Raw genomic sequence first — 20,314 nt, 5'->3', positions numbered from 1 at the left:
ACTAAGAACAAATCTAATTTACATAGGTTGTCAGCCAAATTAAAAAACACTTTTGGGGGGAATTTAAGAAAGTGACAGCCTTTAAATTTGTAAGAAATATCAGCAAGAAAACCCTCTGGCTTACACGGCTGCAAAGAGAATGGCCTCAGCAGAGAGCTGGCGGGGAGGAGAGCCCAGAGGGAGCTGGAGCCGCTCAGCTGCTCTGAATGCGGTGAACACAGTACAGAGTCTCCACGCTCCATCTTTCCTGGAAACGCCTCTTTCCAGTGGCCCAATATTAGGCGAAACCATTGCTCTGCGTGTACTTGTGCCTTGTCTTTTTTGTTTTGTTTTTCTTATCATCAGCAGACCCACTGAGGAAGCTCTTAAATGAAGGAAGACTGAAACAATTTTTTGTTAAGCAATGAAGAGCACATCAAACCAGGGAGGATAGCTTCAGAGAAAGACAAAGACCATATGATTTCACTCATATGTGGAATTTAATGAAGAAGCTGAACTAACCAGGAAAATGGGGACAGACGCATAGATGGCGAACAGGATGACAGCTTGTGGTGGGGGGTGGACAGGGAGTGGAGGGATTGAGCAAAAAGGAAAAAAGGACTCATGGACGTGGACAGCAGGGTGGTGATTGCTGGGGGGAGGAGGTATAAGGGGACTAAAGGGTAATGGAAAAAATACAATAAAGATTAAATATAAAATATAAAAAAGAAACCATAAAAATTATCAATGTTAAAAATTTTCTCTCATTAAAAATTCTTAGAGGGTGAATATAATGTTATCTGTTCTTTGAATTCATGTTTTCCCTGGTTTTTATAAGAACCAGAGTCTATACTGTGAGAACTCTGACTCTAAAATAGTGTCCTTGACTTCCACTTCCTATAAGCATCTGTGGTTGAAGCTACATGAGTACTATTAGAGGCCCTTGCTTCACATCCATCTCTAGGACCAATCCTATCCCGAACTGGAGGTAACCAGAGACTCTGAGGCCACAGATTTGGGTAGTGGTGTCTGTCCTGTTCTGGGACCAGGAACTGAACTCCTGATTTCACTCCTATCATCAGAACCCATCCATAATTTCCCAGTTTCTGTATCCTGGTTCCCATCTGTTGGCCTGTGCCTGAGACCTTTCCCCTGAAGCTACAGTGCATGCTTACCTACCCACTCCAGTGCTCGGTGTTAAGGTGCTATTTATGAGGTCCCCTTGATGCTTCATTCTAGAATCTCTGCTACAGAGATCTGCTAGTTATCAACATGTCCAGTGGTCGTCTACTGCTAGAACTTTATGAAACCAACTAGGCTAATCCTAACCAAAGTCTCTAGCCCTAACCTGTTGATAAAAACAAGATTGAGTCTAAGTTCACCCTGTGCCTAGTTGAGCTCTGGGAAACACAATGGTGTCTGAGTTATGGTCAGCTCCAACAATATTTTAGATCGACTTCAGTTTTCTGATTAACTTTTCAGTACTCTAGAGGTGAGCCTTGACACCTCAAGCAGCTATTTGCCACGGAGATGAGTCTCTGCTCTGTACCAAATGGGCTATGTGGTTCTCCCACTCAGACTCGCAGGAAGCCTGCCTGCCAGGAAACTCCTGACGCCATGCACTCTTGGATGAATAAAATACTGCTCCAAATCAATCCTAATTAATCACATCTTTCCTAATAACATATCTTAGACTTTTACAACACCCCTTCCCTGAGAGCTAACACTGTACTTTGGATAAATCCTGGTTATTTCTTTCATATATCCCTATCATATCACTGGCTCTCCTTGCCCTCATTTTCAAATTAGGTTGTATTTTTACCTGTTTACATATCTGCCCTGCCAATTAAACAAGAATTTCTTGACAGGGGCAATATTTTTTACTTTCTAAGAACTTAACCAGTGACTAGAAGTGCCTGGCATATCTAAGAGGCTCGGTAAATGTTTACTGCATGGATAAATGAATGGTTATGGCTGAAAAAAATCGGCAACTGAGTAACAAAGAGGCAGCAAAGAGACACTGAGTCTGGATCAGGTGACAGCTGAGGACAACCAGAGGAGAGGCTTCTAATTCCAAGTTGGACTTGAGACAGAGAGAATCAGAGAGAATCTAAAGCTTTAGTGAAAAAGAGACCACATAACTTACATGTATCTTTTTTAAAGTTGTCTAAGCATATCTTCAAAATTAATGTTGGCAATTGTTTAAGGTAAGCTGTTGTAATCAAGTTTATAGATTTTATTTCTCAGTTTGTCTGTTTATTATGCTAACACAGTAAAAATTCCAGTAAAATGAATCTCTTCTTAAGCAGGAACATAGGCAAAAGTAACTTGTGGCTTAAGTCCTGAAATTTGGCCCTCAATTCTCAGGCACTCCTCCCAAGTGATTGCAACATATAAAAACTGGATTTTCCTGGCTGGCATAGCTCAGTGGATTGAGCGCAGGCTGCAAACCAAAGTGTCGCAGGTTCAATTCCCAGCCAGGGTACATGCCTGGGTTGCAGGCCATAACCCCCAGCAAGCCCACACTGATGTTTCTCTCTCTCTATTTCCCTCCCTTCCCTCTCTAAAAATAAATAAATAAAATCTTAAAAAAAAAAGAAAAAAAAATCCCACCATTCCAAACTTATGTTCTCAAATTCTATATAAAAAAAAAACAAAACAAAACTGGATTTTGATTTTTCCTTGTTTTCTATTTAGATTTTAAAAAGAGCTCTATGTACTTCAAATTTTAAGTAATTACAATGTTACTAGCTACATATTATTTCAGTTGGCTTCTTCCAGTTATACATTACCAATTTTTTTTTACAATAAAGAGTAATTTTTGCTTCTATAATATCTTTCCAAAAACATTAATGAAATTCACAAATTCTTCTAACCTTTGACTACAGGAACAACAAAAACAAATGCACAGCAAACCGGTGAGAATTTTATAAGCATATGAATTAAGGAAAGCCAGAAAGAGTAGAATACAGCTTTCCAAATTTGAATTAAGACTGGGAGTTACAGCATAGAAGAAGGTCCTTGGTTATTGTTGGAGAAAAAGACACAAATATGATTTGAAGGAGTCTCAAATTCGGTAGATTACCCTTTTGGCTACATGGAAGACTGCAGGAGGGACAGCAGTGGAGAGAACAAGAATCAGAACAGAAAGGTACAGGAGATGCAGCATATGATTTATTTGGCACTACCTGAACCAAGTACAAGATTCAGACTGTGGATCTCAGCTAGGGACACAGGTCCTACACAGAGCTTCAAGAAGCAGGCAAACTGGCTGAAATCCATTATTCAAAGAAGAGATGAATAGACCAGTTCGAGAGGAATCCGAGTCCAGGAAGAAGAAATGTAGTCCATTGGAGACTGCACAAAATCACTGGGAGATAAGATAGGAATCCATAGACTGGGGCTAAATCATAGGATCAGTTACATTAACAATGTCAAAAGTGGCCAATTGCCCATTAACATGAAGCTCCATATATTTTCCTATTGGTCTTAGTGTCTACGGTGAGGTCGAACCTACAGGTGGGTGGTCAGCTGAACTCTCCTAATGGGAGAATACAGGATATCAACCTGCTGACAAAGTTAGTTCACCTTCATCAAAGCCCTGGCTGGTGTGGCTCAGTGGATTGAGCACCAGCCAGCAAACCAAAGGGTTGCTGGTTCAATTCCCAGCCAGGACACATGCCTGGGTTGTGGGCCAGATCCCCAGTAGGGGGCACGTGAGAGGCAACCACACATTGATGTTTCTCTCCCTCTCTTTTTCCCTCCCTTCCCCTCTCTCTAAAAATAAATAAGTAAAATCTTTAAAAATTTTTAAAGAAACAATCATTTTCCTTCATCATTAGATGAATTGATAAAGAAGATGTAATATATATCATTACATATATATATTTATGCACATACATGTATATAGATATATAATATTATTCCGCAGTAAAAAAATAATGAAATTCTGCCATTTGTGATAATATGGATGGACCTAGAGGGTATTATGCTCAGTGAAATAAGTAAGAGAAGGACAAATACCACATAATTTCATTTATATGTATAATCCCAAAAAACAAATAAACACACAAAACAAAAACAGACTCATAGAAACAGAGTACCAGCTGATGGTTGCCAAAGGAGAGGCGGGTAAGGGGATGGTCCTGGCAACTGTACCAACATTTTATAAAACATTAAAAAGGATTTTTATTTTATATTTTGTGGGCAAAAATCTTATGAGAGAGATGCACATGAGATTCTTTTAATATCTATTATCACTCTAGACAAAAAGATGTTCATGGATGTATTATACTTCCCTTTCTCAAATGCTTCAGGATTATTTAAAAGCTTCTGTGAAGATAAAAAGAGTAAGCGTTTCTTTGCCTGCTGGGTGGTTGAAAGGTTAAACATAAATTCCCAGTGTGGGAAAAACCCAATGTACTGGAGGTGAAGGGGATCACAGTCAATAATACTGGGATAACAGAACAGGCTGGCAGTGACCAGAGGGGAGGGGGGAGGGATTTCAGGGGAAAAGGGGAAGGGTTTACAGGAACAAATATAAAGGACACATGGATAAAAACTAGGGTGGGTGGAAATGGGAGGGAGGTGGGAAGGGCTGGGGGGCTGGGATGGGAGTAAAAGACAGAAAACTGAACTTGAACAACAATTTAAAAAAAGTTGAAAAAAACAATACTGGGATAACTTTTGCATGGTGACAGATTGTTACTAGACTTAGTGTGGTTGTCCTACTGTAAGGTATTGTCTATAATGATGTTGAATCACTAGGTTGTACTACTGAAACTAACACAATACTGTATGTTGACAATATTGAATAGAAACATTTTGAATACAAAATTTAAAAAAATTTTAATACAAAATTTAAAAAACAGTTATTTCCCTTCTCAATACTCAAGGCCGTCACCAATTAATCCCTCCTCTATCTACTATGTTAGATAGGGTGGACTAAATTCCTCAAATGTAATGGCTCAAACACAACAGAAGTGTGTTCATTTTTCTCTCACAGAGGTCCGGAGAGGACCTGCTGGATTGGGGTGGGGGAGTGGCTGGGGCGGGGAGGGCCGGGGCGGAGCGGGGAGGAGCCAGAGAGGAATCAGGGAGTTTTGTTTCACACAGTCACTCGGAGGCACGGGGTGAGGAAGACTATCACTTGGTGGGGGTGGGGGTGGGCGTGGGGGCAGCATGGAGGAAGTGCATGAGAGAAGCATTTATAGGCCAGGCCTAGAAGTGGTACAAATCACTTCTCTTTTCATTCAGTTGAAAAGAAGTTAGTCACATGGCCGCCTTTACGTGCAAGGGATGACAGAGAACAGGGCATCCACAGCCCTAACTGTTATGGGGGAAGAGAAGAGACTGTGGTGAACCGCTTGCAGCTGATGCCACACCAACTTCTGATGACAACATCCAGGACTGACGGAATAAAAAGGACTAGGGAGAAAAACACTACAATTTTATATAGCATGTTTAACAAAAACTTGGAGAGATACTCTTCCAAAACAAACCACATCTGTAGCCTCTCGGGAAATAAGACTTCTCAATCACCTTTATTAATTTTTCAGGAAATACTAAACTACTGTGATTCACTGAGATTGACACTTCCACACGTTTTATCCTCTGCATATTGTATTTCTTTTCAAAGTCGTCAACACAGCCCCTAGTCACTTGAAATTTAATATCTGCAGTTGCACTTTCTCAGCTTTATTTTTCCAAATTTGGCAAAATGCGTTTGTAGCTCCAACCTCTTCACAAAACACTGCAGTGAGATTAAGACACGCTGGGTCCGGTCCTCCGTCCTGGAATGCTGAGAGGCTGAGTGTGAACAGACTGTGCTCTGCCTCACAGACCTACCCACAGCATCCATGGGAGGTGAAAGTAATCATCGCCCGACAGTTGCCAACAGTTGAATTTACAAAAACAGAACTGAACTATCTATAGGTAAAATGATGATGACCTTTAAATTTTTGATCTATGATTGAAAACTGAGTTGTTCCTAAATTAAACTTGGTGACAGATTACTATACTTAAAATTTCCAAATAAAATAACTAAAAACTCTAAAATTTAAGTAACAAATAATATATAAAATTACCCTAAAATTCATATATATAAACTTAAGGGGTTGTTTTTTTAAGATTATTTATTTATTTATTTATTTATTTTTAGAGGGGAAGAGAGGGAGAAAGAGAGGGAAACATCAATGTGTGGTTGCCTCTTGCATGTCCCCCACTGGGGACCCAGCCCACAACCCAGACATGTGCCCTGATTGGGAATCAAACTGGTGACCCCTTGGTTCAAAGGCCGGCACTCAATCCACTGATCCACACCAGCCAGGGCATAAACTTAAGCTTTAAATTCTAACAAGTTCATTTCTTTCATTAATATAGTAAAATTCACCCTGAAAATAAAGCATCATCAAACTTCAAAATAATGAAACTATGGATGGTGTGATTTTTAACAAATATTACTTATTAAATGTAATGCAATGATGATTTCTTGGCTTCATGTTAATAACATGTCAGATATGTTAATATTTTTATGGTGTTTCACAGGACAGGAAAATACAGACATCCTAAGTTTAAGGTAAGGTATTACTGCAATATTTTCAGATGTGGCAAATTTCATGGAGAAAATGGAATTTTTCATATCAAAAGTATCTTGCAAAGCTGCTACTGAAAACTACCCAAGCATGGGTCTAAGAGGTGGCACATAAACCACATTCACTGGAAATGCAAGGTCGCACAGTAGGAAAATGAAATCTCAGAAGTCTAAAAGTACAAAAGAATTTAAATTTTCCTTTTCAGTTTACTCCTTCTAGGAAATTATTTTATGGGAATTAACATTCTTTTCAAGCTTGCTAAACAAATGTTTTGAGGATCTTCTTTCTAGCTCCAGAAATCTCTATCTTTTCTGTTTTACTAAGAAATTGTGTGTTACATTATAATTCTTTAACCTTTGTTTCCCTACTTATAAAAATGGAGAATTTCATGGAAATAAAAATTTAAAATGCAGCTGTAAAGTAACACACATATTTAGTCTTAAAAATACCGTATTTTTCAGACTATAAGATGCATCCCCCCACCAAATTTGGGAGGAATAATGGTTGTTAATGCTGCTGTTGAGCTCTTACATTTACATTGGTGAAATATCATGTCATTTATGTTATTAAACATTTTACCACATTTCTTGCTTCAAAAACCTTTTTCCTATTTTCCTCCTCTAAAACCTAGGTGTGTCTTATGGTCTGAAAAATATGGTAGGTAAGGATCCATTTCAGATATGTTTTAGATCTTCTAAATCATGCTAGATCAGTAGCTTAAGACGTGGTAGAAATTATAAAAGTTACTCTTTTTAAAATGATCTCATCTTTCCAAAGGAAGTAAAAATATGTCTCAGTGAAGTCACATTCTCTGAAATTTCTAAACTCAAGACCTCTGTCACTGGTACTTAGATGTCACTGCTTAAGGTAGTGAAACTAGGGCCGTCAGGCAACAGAGTAAATCATTATCCTTCCTAAGAATAACAGAAGGCAGAGGTTCACTGCCAAGGGACAGTGTCACGTTACTTCAGGTCAGCAATTTGAAAATTTACTCTGTGGTAAGGTCTGGTTTTCCCAGGGAGGCAAGATTAAATGCCAGATAAAGGATTCTCAACTTGACAATTAGAGAAACTGATTCCTACAAGCTGATAATACCCTAAAGAGGTAACTTGAAACAATTATATCAATTATCTAAACACTGTATAATGCATTACCTCTTAGCAGCCAAGAAGCAGAGACATGAAAATGAAAAATGGAAGGAAAAATAAACACCATTTGTATCAACCAAAATTATTTCGATTACTCATCCTTGCTAGTTAATTGTTAAAAGCACTTGTTTTGTATTAAATTAAATCAATACTAATTTTTTTTAAGTAAAAAATGAAATTTTACTTGATTACATACAGAAAGTTTAGAATGTTACACCCAGATATTGGCAACTGTGCCAACATTTTATAAAACACAAAAAAGGATTTTTATTTTATATTTTGTGGGCAAAAATCTTATGAGAGAGATGCGCATGAGATTTCATTCACATCTATTTTTTACTCTAGCCAACAAGATGTTCATGGAAGTATTTTACTTGGCTCTGTCAAATGGCTTCAGGCTTATTTAAAAGCTTCTATGAAGATAAAAGGAGTAACAGTTTCTTTGCTTGCTGGGTGGTCGAAAGGTTAAACATCAGATTCCCAGTGTGGGAAAATCCCTAAGTATTGTAGGTGAAATGTCCTGATGCTTAGTAAATGCTTCTATGTGGAAATACACGTGGCTGAAGTTCAGACGACAGTACTTTCCTGGTTGAGACCAAATAGAAAGAGAAAGTAGTAAAATAGAAAGAAAGAGTAACTGATCACTTATGATTTTAAAGTGTCCCCTGTATTGTAACAGTAGCTTACATGATAGGGGTTTCCACGCCATTTCTCTCCCGCTCTTTACGAGGCTACTGCGGAGAGCTGCCTACATTTCCTGTCTCTGATTTCCTCTACTTCAGCAGGTTCCCTCCTCTACCACTCCGCTCAAGCTGCTTGTCAAGGTCATCCATGACCTCCCTGTTTCTAAATCCAAAGGTCAATTCTCAGTTTTCATCTCACAGCATTTGACACTGTTGATAACTCTCTTCTCCTTGAAATAATTTTTCTCAGTTTCCAAGGTCACACTTGCCTGGCTTTTGTCCTACTCCTCTGGCAGTTCCTTTTCAATACTACTGCTGATGCTTCTCATCCACACAGCGTCCTGTGGCCAGCCCTTGAACCTCTTCTCTTACTTTATAACTTGCTTCTTTGATGATCTAATCTAGCTTTTACATATTATAAATTTACTATCACATTCAAAACGGAGGTCATTTGCTTGAGATAGGGCAAGGTGAGGTGAGCTTCAGGCACAGGGGAACACAGCACTTTGGAATAGCTTTAGTGGGATGAGAAATCGAGGTATCAGGGACATGGAAAAGGACGGTTAAACGAGCACATGGTTCAGTTTCTCAAGGGTATATACCCAGACAGAATTTCAGAGTGAGGAGGCACAGGAACCTTCAATTTAACACATAATGTCAATCTATTTTCTAAAGATTTGTACCCCTACCCCAAGAATATGAGAATTTTGTTATTCCACATCATTGCCCATATTATTATCATTATTTATAAATTTACTAATCCAATTAGTAAGAAATGGTGCTTTACTGTGGTTACAATAGTATTTCCCTATAATTAGAAAGGTTGAGTGTCTTTTTATTGGTCTTTTCAATATATTTGTTTATTGGTCTATTTATTGGTCTTTTCAATATATTTCCTTTGAATTGCCTGTTTAGACCCTTTGTCCATTTTTCTATTATTTGTCTTTTTTCTTATTGATTTGTAGATCATGATATATTATAGATACCTATTCCTTACAAGTGCTATAATGTGTAAGTGTCTTCTTCCATTCCAAGACTTCTTTGTGTTTTATTAGATATTTTTGTTGAAATAAAGTGAAATGTAGCAGTGTCTACCATTCTAGAGTGTACTCTTGTCTTGTTTTGAAAATCCCCCCTTTAGGGTCAAAATTTTATTTTCATATATATTCTTCAAAATATCTTAAAGTTTCACTTATCACATTTAAAACTCTAATACACTTGGATTATTGTGTTATGAAGTAGGCATGTATCTTTGTTTCCCTCATAGCATTCTAACTCTACCCAAGCCCTATTGTCTTGCATATCATTGTTGTTCAACATTTGAAAACCACCTTATTTTAACTCCTTTCAAAATAGTAATATTGTTATAATATATAGTCACTGTTTAAAAACTAGTCCATTTTTACCAATTTCTTCATTCACCATTGCTTCTTGAATTTCACCCTTCTTTTTAAGTTCATTTCTTCCTGACACTCTTTATAGTTCACTTTTTGATAGTTCCTTTAATGATGATCTAACACTGGTAAACTCTCTCAAACTTACGAAAATAAATTTATTTTGTTCTTATTCCTAAGCTATAATTTTCTTAGGTATAGACATCTATTTTGGTAGTTATTTTCTCTCAGCCTTTTGAAGATACAGTCTATTACCTTCTGCCTTCTATCCATCACCACAGATTAGTCTTCAGTCGGGCCAACAGCTATCCCTTTAAAAGGGACCCTGCTCTGTCTTTGATTTGACAGTTTCACAATGATCTGACTAAATACAGATTTATTTTTATTTATCCTGTTCAGGACTGTTTACATTTCCCAAATCTGAGGACTACTGTCTTTGCTCCTCTCTGAGAACCGTTCAGCCATCACTGCCCAGTGCACTGCCTCTCTCATTCTCTCTACTCTCCTAGTCTGGAACCCCTAACAGATGAATTTTAGACCCTCTCAGTCTAATTTCCATGTCTCATAGACTCTCCTTAACATCTGCCATTTCCTATATTACATTCTTTGTGGTTTCCTCAAAAGTATCTTCCAGATCACTAAGTGCCTCTTCAGTTACATCTGAAGAATAGTCAGGATAATATTTAGAATACTGATCCAAGTACGAAGTATAGACTCTAACTTTACTCCCTAAATAGGGTGTCTTGCCTTTAAGTCTGTGTCATAAAAGACTTGAATCAAAACTCCTCCCTGAGTTTTACAATGACCAGGGACTCCCAGGGCGGCAGACCAGAAGAGAGCACGACAGGCACGTGTGTTAGCACATCTGCACAGCGCTGGACCAGGCGGGTCCTGAGACTGTATTCACACAGTGAGGACATAAAATCCTGCTGTGACCCACTTACTAGGACAGGAAACAGTCTAGAGGAAGCCATGTGAGAACCGAGAGTGAACGGTGGAAGTTCAAGTCACACTGATCTCCGTTCACCACGAACCCTCCATTCGAAAGCTGCCTCCTGTTGTCCTTATTATTCCATCATGATCTTGATGGCAGTGACATCTCAAACCCTTGCTTCATCTCCTGGAACAATGTGTAAATGTGCTTGTATGGTTATAGCGAATTAGAAATCATGCTCCATCTTTAGATTAGTAATAATAACTTTTAAGTGGTTGTAAGAAGTTTAAGTGATCCTGTTTGAACAGAAGTACCAGGCTGGAGCTAGCTTAAACCAGACGTAATCTATGAAAGCCTTTCTGATACCATGTGAAGCCTATTAGAAAATATTCACTTTGAATTGCTGCAAGCAGTTTGGACAATACATTATATTCCTTCCAGAGAAAGAGATAATCCAAATATTTTACCTAGTCAATACTTACAGCATCAATTGGATAAATATCATCCATATCAGAAAGCAAAAAAAATAGAATTATATGAAATTCTTTTATATACACTCCCTATGTCTAAATTCTGAGGGCAGAGTTGATTATTAAAATGGTTAAAAGGCAATTTAGTGAATGGAGGAACAAGGAGAAAACGAATATTCTACTTTCCCAATTTAGAAAAAACAATTCTTTAATGAACAAACATTCATGATGCTAGTCAATTAAATGATAGCTCTAAAGTTCCACATTTACTTAGTTTATATAATCTATCAACACATGAGAAAATAAAGGGCTAAGGGTTATAGAAAGTGGAAGGTGAAAAGTAATATATTTAGAAAATTCTGTGTAGTACACAAACAATTAAGCATTGTCTTACATGCTAGATAAATAATGCCATAAATAGAACTTGTTTGATTTTTTAAAATACACTTTTCTCCAACACAAAAGTGTTTACACAATGCAAAATAAAATTACTCAAATTCTCAGTGTTAGGCACAACCGTTACAAAAGATCAGTGAGAACTAACATTCTCCAGTTTAAACTTGCCTTTCAAGTTTTAACAAAAGAGTAAAATCTGTAGTACAAGTCTGGTGTATTTCCTGTATAAGTTAAATATTACATCATGGGTAAAAAAAAGTACTAATTGGATCATATTACCAAGGTTTACACATCTCAAAAAGAGGTATACTATAAACAAGGATTTGAACAGCAAAAGTTGTGACCATGTGAAAATATTCATTGACAAATTACATTTTATGAGCAAGCTAAAAATTCACTTTATCATTTAAAAACTCATATTTAATCCTGAAAATACAAAACAGAAGCAGATTAAAAGATCTCATGGTTTTTAAATTTTTAATAGCTATTTCAATCCTCTACTCTCCCCTAAATCTCCACAAATTTCTATTATCTTCTCTCTAGTTCACAGAGAAAATAAACGCCATCAGGCAAGAACTCCTTCGACTAGTTATCAGTAAGAATGTGCACTGTCTGCTTCCTCCCATCCTTCCTCCTATTAGGCTGAAAATGGCATCACTCCCATTTTCTAAAATTAACCTCTTCCCTGTGCTTTCACTTTCATCTCCCATCTCTACCTGGGTCCTTGACAAATAAATAATCCTCTTTCCTTTGGGCTTAGTGTTCCTCTCCATTCTTTTAGCACTTAAACATATGTGAGGGTCTTTCATCTAGAAGGAAGGATGGAAGGAGGGAATGAATGAATCAGTTCTATGTCCCCTAAGCTACAGCCCTGTCTCCTCCCCTTCATGGCCAAATTCATGAAAGGCTGTCACCTCATCTTGTCTGCCTCATGTTTTCTTTCCTTTACTCTCCACGTACCCCACTATCTGATCACCACTTCCAGGATCTCACCAAGATCACCACGGCCTCCTCACTGCTAAACTCAACCCTTTCTATTTCTTATCTCAGTTCCCCTCCTCTGGCAGTGGTCACTGTAACTGACTGCTTCATGTTTGATGTACCAACTTTTGTTGGCTTCCATGACTCTCCTGGCTTTCTTGTGCCTTTCTTTCTTTTACCTTCTCAGCTTTTTACAGCAGTCCATTCCTCTGCCAGTCTTTTAAATCACTGATGCTGACCAGGGCTTCCTCCTTAGGTGCCTTTCTCTTGTCGTTTTACATATTCTGAACAATGGCATCCATTCCATGACTTTTAACACTTGATGTTTCCCCAAGTCTATTCCTATAGTACAGATCTCTCTTCTGAGCTTCTGACCTATGCATCCACCTGGAATTCACTTCAGCTGTCCAAAAGACACCTTGATCCATTGTGCAAACTGAAAAGTCATCATCCATGCCCACGAACCTCCAACTTGATTCTCTGAGGACCCAGTCTCAGTGCACTGCTGCACGACACACCCAGCAGCCCAAGACGAAAATCTGAATATCATCCTAGACGCTTCCATCTCCCTCTCCCTGAAATCTAAGCAATAGCAACAATCCTGTTGATCCTACCTCCCAAATCTCTTTCCAACCCAGCAACCGCTCACTGCTGCACTGTAACTTCCCTTTAAAGCATGGATGAGATGATTTTGTAAAAGTAAGATTGCTAAAGAACTATAATAATAAAAATATTACAATTTATTTCTGGATGCAGAATTCATTCATTTTGTCACTAAAAAAAGAATTTATTAAAATCTATGAAATACAAAGCTTTTGTGCTACAGGGGGATAAATGAAACCTCCCTCAAAGAAGTTTCATCCATTTAGGGTTAATATAATTGTTTTAATAATCCCAAAGTGTCTTCTTTAATCATTAAGTTAAAAGTAGCATTCATTTTCAAAAATTACTAAAGATAAATTATATATTCAATCAATAACAGTGCCACTACACTTAGTACTCATAAACAGTCCAGCCCAAAATTACATAAACAGAATTATATGTGAGAACATGACAATCAATTAGCAAGTTACATTAAACCCAACTACTATTACCTGAATTCCACTTCAAAATACAATTCAGTGTTTTTACTTATTTTTTTTTAATGTGGAAATTACATAGACCAAGGGGGCAGAAAACCTGTTTTATACCTTCATTCAAACTGATCACTATGCATTATTTGACCATTTCTAAGTCTCGGAGGAGAATTACAGAGGAGAATTTTTTAAAATTAAGTTCAAGGTCATAACAGTTTCATTTCCAGATTCCTTCTGTGGAATCTGAATAAAAAGATACCCATAAAATGCTACAGCTAGCTTTCATTGCAACCCAGAAATACATGCATTTCTATAATTCCTGGTTTTGTATAACCAAAAAAAGGAATATTATTTCCAAATTCATCCAAATTTTATTCTGTGATTTACTTAGAAAAAACTCTACACTCAAATTGTTGTATGGGAATGAACACCTTGGTCAGGCCAAAGGGGATCACCTAGTTTGGCTTCTTGTACGACAATGTTATTCTACACAGAGTTTGCCTATCTTCGGTCTCACATCTATGCCACTTGCCTCACTCTATAAAAATTAGGGCTTTTCTATATTTACACACCTAGCATATCTTCAATATTCTGCAGAGAATAAGTATAACCTCATGTCTCAAAATGTGCTACCTTAGAAAAGAGGCTGGAAAAGATATAAAGTGAAAGAAGCTTAAAATGCATGATTATTGGCAGGTATTACAGAAATATGCAAAAGAAATACAAATATTATTTTGTTTTTCACTTGAGAGTAAAACTAAATTAAGTTGCTAAAAGCTTCTTTAGATAAACGAATCATAAAATATATCATGTGAAGCCCTGGCTGACGTAGCTTAGTGGATTGAGCGCGGGCTGCGAACCAAAGTGTTGCAGGTTTGATTCCCAGTCAGGGTACATGCCTGGGTTGCAGGCCATGGCCCCTAGCAACCGCACATTGATGTGCCTCTGTCTCTCTTTCTTCCTCCCTTCCCTCTCTAAAAATAAATAAATAAAATCTTAAAAAAAAAAAGAAAAAGAAAATACTTAAAAAATATCATGTGGTCTATATAATAAGTAGAACAGTGGATTAAAGTGTGTTAAGCAGTCTAGGAGATTAATTCTGGACCTGAAACTAAAAGGCAGTTACAGGACAAAAATTTTTTCCACAAATAAAAATAATGCTTGAAGACTAAAACTGTAAAGTTCTAAACAGAATCTTTTCAACATTTCCTTATAATATTAATAACATTCAAGGTCATGCTTACAAAAAAAATTGGCAAGCCAAACTTGCACAATTAAAATAAACACAGTGTCACGTGATTTGGCTTCCCAAAGCCTGGAATTTTGACCTTAACTGAAGTTTTCCCAATTCTAATGCTGAAAATAACTACGTTAGCTAAACAAAATATTGAAACTATTAATTTTCACAGAATATTGTTGTGCCTTTTCAATGTGCATGTCCCACACAAATACTTAGTATAAGTTCATCAATTTGACAATATTTATCAAGGCCACGCCCCAGACCAGGCAATGATCAGAGGATGCACGGGTGGTCAAAACCAACACAACGCCTCTCCCTAAAGGGCTGAGACAAGCAGAGAAGACAGACAGTTTCCAAATAGCTGCACAAAGCCCTCACCTGGAAGTAGAGGACAGAGTCAGGAAGGCCTCTGGAAGATCACAGGCAATGTCTCTGAAGTGAAAACCTTCCAGGCTATGGCAACAGACCTGCGTGTCTGTAGGTCAGTGCTGCACGCTGCTGTTGGTTAACTTAGTCTCATCACACACACAGGCTAGTTTATATGCTAGGCTACGTTCAATATGATATGCTGCTCACTTAAAAGAGGCTTTAATAAATCAAGGGTTCTTAGTAATAGTTTTAAACATCAAAAGAAATCATTTCTACCACTTCAGGAAAATCAAATAAGCCTAATAAATGAAGGGGCAACACAGGTTTAAAATATTTCTGAAAAATGGCAGATGGACCTTATGAGTTTCTCTTAACCTGTTCCTCCCAAAACCACATTAAAATCACAATGGATTTTCTAAAAAAAAAAGTATAAACATACAAGAACTAAGAAGGAGAAAAGGAGAGGAGACCAAAACACTCAAGAGCATTCATCAAATTCTCATAAACCTGAAGTGACGGAGGGGTGATAATCGACCGAGGGAGCAGCGGCACAGCCTGGGTGCTGTGAAGGATACAAATGGAGGTGAGCTAATTTGGGCGACACAGCTCAGACAGGAGAAGGCCTTCGGAACACAAGGACCTGTGCTGGCAGAGAGCGCTGTAGGGCTGAAAACAGAGGACCGGAAAACAATATGCAAGTACAATACGTCACTGGACACTCTCCCAACACGAGTTCCCACACTGTTCCGCACGTGTGCCTCTGTACAGATGGCTGTGCCTCCCACCTCTCCTTCTTGGGAGAAGCTCAATGACAACAAAGAAAAAGATTTCTAAAATATTCAAATTTGGATGCTACTCTCAGGAAAAGCCCAGATCTCTCTCTCTCTCTCTCTCTCTCTCTCTCTCTCTCTCACACACACACACACACACACAAGCGACACTCCTGTACAAATAGCTTCGGAGTGCTCTCAAATAGAGATAGGCAACAACCACAGATATGTGGGGAAAACCTCCAAAATGAAAATAAAAATGTAGAAAATCAAACATAAAAAACGTTCAAGGCCGTTTTGGAAAAAAAAAACACAATGCATGGAGCAGAAGGCAATTTAAAAGCAAAACTGTAATTCATATCCTTACAGTAAAAAGAGAAATGGAGTAGCCATAAAACAAAATAGAATGCTGTAACACCAAACAGCACAGAACACAGAAGAGTTCTTGGAATTTAAAAAAATTTGGATAACTGAGATAAAACATTCAATAGAAAAGTTAGAAGATAAAGTCATCTCTGAAGGTAAAGATACCTCCCATAAAAACAAACCAACAAAAAGATTACGTAGCTGGGATATAAGAAAGATTAGAATTAGATTAGGATCTGTCAGATGATGTAACCAGACTAAAAGAGGTTTCAGAAAAAGAAAACAGAGAAAGAGAAAATTGTCAAAGAAATAATACAAGAAAAGCATATAGAAATTTCAGACGTGAATTTCCATACAGAAAGGGCCCTCCGGTACCTAGCACGGTAAATGAAAAACACCCACACCAATGCTCATCATTGCGAAGTTTTCAAACACCAGAGATAAAGAGAAGATGATCCCTTTTGAGATTATCTCTTTCAGACTCTCTCTTAAAGAGAAGATTATAAAGAGAAGTTTTCGGATGAAGAAAAAGATCAAATACAAAAGCCTTGGGAAGGGTAAGACATGGGACTTAATATTAGTTGATTTCTAAAACTATGCACAGGTATTTTTGTAAATAAGCAATAATAATAATGTAAGTGAATAGATCCAATAAGTACATAAATGAATGAAACAAGTAAAACAAATTGATTGAGTGCTCACTACATCCCAGGGTACCATTCTTTTTAAAAATGTATTATCTCATTTAATTCCTCTAACGTTACAAGGAAAACACTATCAATCTCCTTGTTCTGGTGAGGAAACAGGCATTGGGAGGTCAAGTACGGATACAATCAGATACAATTGGTGAGTGGTGGAGCCAGAGTCCTGGCATTCTGAGTGTGTCTTTTAAAAACTACAGGAGACTGTCTCTCAACTTTAAAAGTAAACTAACTTTTAAAAAAGAAGAAAATAAAACACTATTATTTGGTTGTTTCCTATGTTCCTATTCTGTCCCCAAACCAACTGCGGTTGGTTAGAAGTTCCGTCTCAGTCAATAAATCAGGCCACAAGTTTAATGTATGTCCATATGTGTGTGAGGGTTGGGGGCACAGAGATTGAAGGCATTTGCTAGGATTTTAAGTATTCATTGTAGAAAAGTACTTAATGTAATTTGCTGCTGGAAGGTCCACAAAGTAGATTCCCTGACCTAAATGTATCAACAACCTCCACCCAAAGAAATGAGGCACTGACAGCATCAGATCACCACTGTCCATCTGGGCAAAGAATAAAGAGTACATACATTTCATTAAAGTTAAAAATAGAATAGTTGCCTCTTTTCTATATTATTGTCCTCTAAGCCTTTCACACGCTTCTAGTCTTGCAAGGAAAATACCCCTAGGCGATTTTCCTGGTCATTTATGTGATTACTAAATATATTGCTGTAACAAAAGGACTTAGTCTTGCCTTATTTATACTCGTGTTTGCCTTATGTGGAGGACATAATGATATTTGAACATTTTCATCTGAACTTCTTCTGTGGCAGTTAGCCTCACTCAGTTTCCTGCTTTTGCTGTCCTATCCACCTTCTCACTTGTCCCTTACTTAAGAGATTCTGCTTTTGGGGGTGGGTGGGATATAATCTTTTTGAACAGTTTTTTCTTTCTTTTTCTTCTCCAATCTGATATCTTTATTTTTCCTGACCTATAATACTACGGAGGCCACACAGTTATGACTAATACACTTCCATACATTAACGTCTTTTGGGACCTGACACCTCCTCCTGGATCATCTGCTGCTGCCCAGCTCGGCTCAGGAGATCCTTCCTGCAACAAATGCCACCCTCCACTTTCTGCCTGTCATGCCCTTGACTTCTTCCTTGGGCTTTTGTTTTGCTCTGTTCTGGTCCGGGCTGTCCCTTGATAGGTGGTAGCAGCAGCGACCTTTGAGGTTCTCACACCTCCTGACAGCATCATCCGTCTTCCCAGCATCTGGGCGAACACACGCACACACACCCGGGGCCGCCGGGCCGAGGTCTCGGTCCCGGTCCCCCGAGGTCCCCACCCGCGGCCGCCGGGCTCACACTGCGACAGCGTCCGACGTCACAGGGGCTCACGGCCACGGTCACACCGCGAGTGGCTGTCGCCCCGCACCGCCCCGCACCCAGGTGGCGCCAACACCTGTCGGCCCTGCCCCCGGACGTCACCTGCGGGTACGAGCGGCGCGCGCACGCGCACGCGCACCTACCGTCTCCTTGGCAGCGGCGACCGGGATGGGGAGCAGCCCCCGTCCGCGGGGCGCGTCCTCCGGCTCCGCGTCCGCGCTCTCGGAGGGGCGCCCGGGGGTGGGCGCCCGCGTGGAGTCGGGCCTGGGGTCCCCGTACAGCTGGTAGCACACGAGGCCGACCAGACCCCCGCCGGCGGCCGCCGCGATGCTCAGCTCCCCCCAGCGCCGCCGCCGCCTCCGCGCCGCCCCGGCCACGGCCGCCTCCTCCTCCTCGCGGCCGGGGGTGGGCCGGCCGGGGGGGCCGGCGGCTGCGCCCACAGGGCGCCCCCAAGGCCCGGGGAGCGGGTGGTGCGGACAGGGAGTAGGCGGGAGCCGAGGCGGCGGCCAGAAGAGCCTCCTCAGCGCAGCCATAGCGGGCGCAGCCTGCTCCGGAGCCCCGAGGGGCGGGTGAGGGGGTGGGGAAACCTCGCGAGAAGTCGGCGCGCGGGGCTCGCGCGGATGCCGGGGCGACCCTCGCGGGTGCGTGGCCCGGGGTCCCCCGGGGCCCGCTGTCAGCGCGGGAGGCCCGGTCTTCGGCCGCCGAGAACCTGGAGGGGAAGGCGGCTGCTGCGTCGCCCCGCACCCCCGCCAGTCCCGCCCGCAGAAATAACTGCGCTTGCCCGCGGCGACACCTGACCGCGGGCGCCGGGCGCCGCAGGCTGGGCTGGGTCCGCGGGGCGCACACTCGCCCCGGTCTGCGGGGGTATCGGGGCCGCGATCGGCCAACCGGGCGCTTCGCCCCCGCTGTGCCTGGGGCCCCGCTGAGAAAGTCAAGTCCCCTAACGCTCTTTCTGATGTTGTGACACAGGGTCACTAATTATCTGCAATTGTATCTTGAAGAGCCCAACAAAAAATGAGGTATTAAAAGTTGGATCAAGTCATAAAAATGGCAAGTTAAGTCCAGGGATGTTTTGACTATAGGATGAAAGCTTCTGGACTTTTGAATGCTGTGTTTTAGTTACCATTAATATTAAAACAAAACAAAACAAAAAACCATACCTGCGGTCCCTTAATTCAACCAATCAGAGCTGTCTTGAAAGTTACCCTTAATTGTGGAGGGAAGCTGCTGTTGGTTTCAATATGAAATGAATCAATGTGTAGTGTCATCTTTACTGTTGTTACTACTGTAGTTTGTTACACGATCGGTATCACTTTTAGGAGAAAGTACATGTAATGTTACCGTTTTCCACCTCTGCCTCAGTTTTGGTAACAGTTATGCTAGCTTCGCAGAGTGGTGCCTGGAGCCCCTAAAATATTCTGAGTCTAGGGGTGCAGACAATAAACCCAGGAGCCTCAATGGGGCTGCAGTCCCCAGCGATGACGTCAGTGGGATCTGGCAATTAGTGTGAAGATCAGGGTTTTGCAGAAGCAAACGAAACTGAGGTTTTCTAGGCCAGATCCTGCTCTTCCCATTCCTAGCTTACCAGTTGCCTATGGGAATCTATCAGACACGCCTTAGTCACTTCTTGTTTTAATAGAGGTTCATGGACGTTTTCTTTCTTGAAGACACAAAGTGATGCACAGAAAAACCTGTAACAAAGAAAATGTGTCCACTTTAGGAAGTCATCTCTATTTCTTTCCCTTTCAGCCTGTTGGTTTTACATAACTAATGCTATAAGGAGAAGTCAATGGCGGCTCCTTGCTTTATCACCAAGATTCCTTTAATTTCTG

General features: G+C 40.0%; 1 protein-coding gene across 4 annotated transcripts in view; it reads right to left on the bottom strand.

Annotated features, from left to right (window-relative positions):
* MICU3 (mitochondrial calcium uptake family member 3) overlaps positions 1-19,044 on the bottom strand; it is a 73,494-nt gene extending 54,450 nt beyond the window's left edge. For all 4 annotated transcript variants that reach the window (XM_028526966.2, XM_036011681.1, XM_036011679.1 and 1 more), the window contains exon 1: positions 18,626-19,044. In XM_028526966.2, the coding sequence (XP_028382767.1) occupies positions 18,626-19,015 (390 nt within the window). In that variant the 5' untranslated portion in view covers positions 19,016-19,044. The remainder of the gene's footprint in view (positions 1-18,625) is intronic.
* Positions 19,045-20,314: the final 1,270 nt, after the last annotated feature.

This window comes from Phyllostomus discolor, chromosome 11 (genome assembly GCF_004126475.2).
Source record: "Phyllostomus discolor isolate MPI-MPIP mPhyDis1 chromosome 11, mPhyDis1.pri.v3, whole genome shotgun sequence".
Lineage (NCBI taxonomy): Eukaryota > Metazoa > Chordata > Mammalia > Chiroptera > Phyllostomidae > Phyllostomus > Phyllostomus discolor.
The sequence above is the reverse complement of the archived record's forward strand: the minus strand, read 5'-3'. Positions and strand labels throughout refer to the sequence as shown.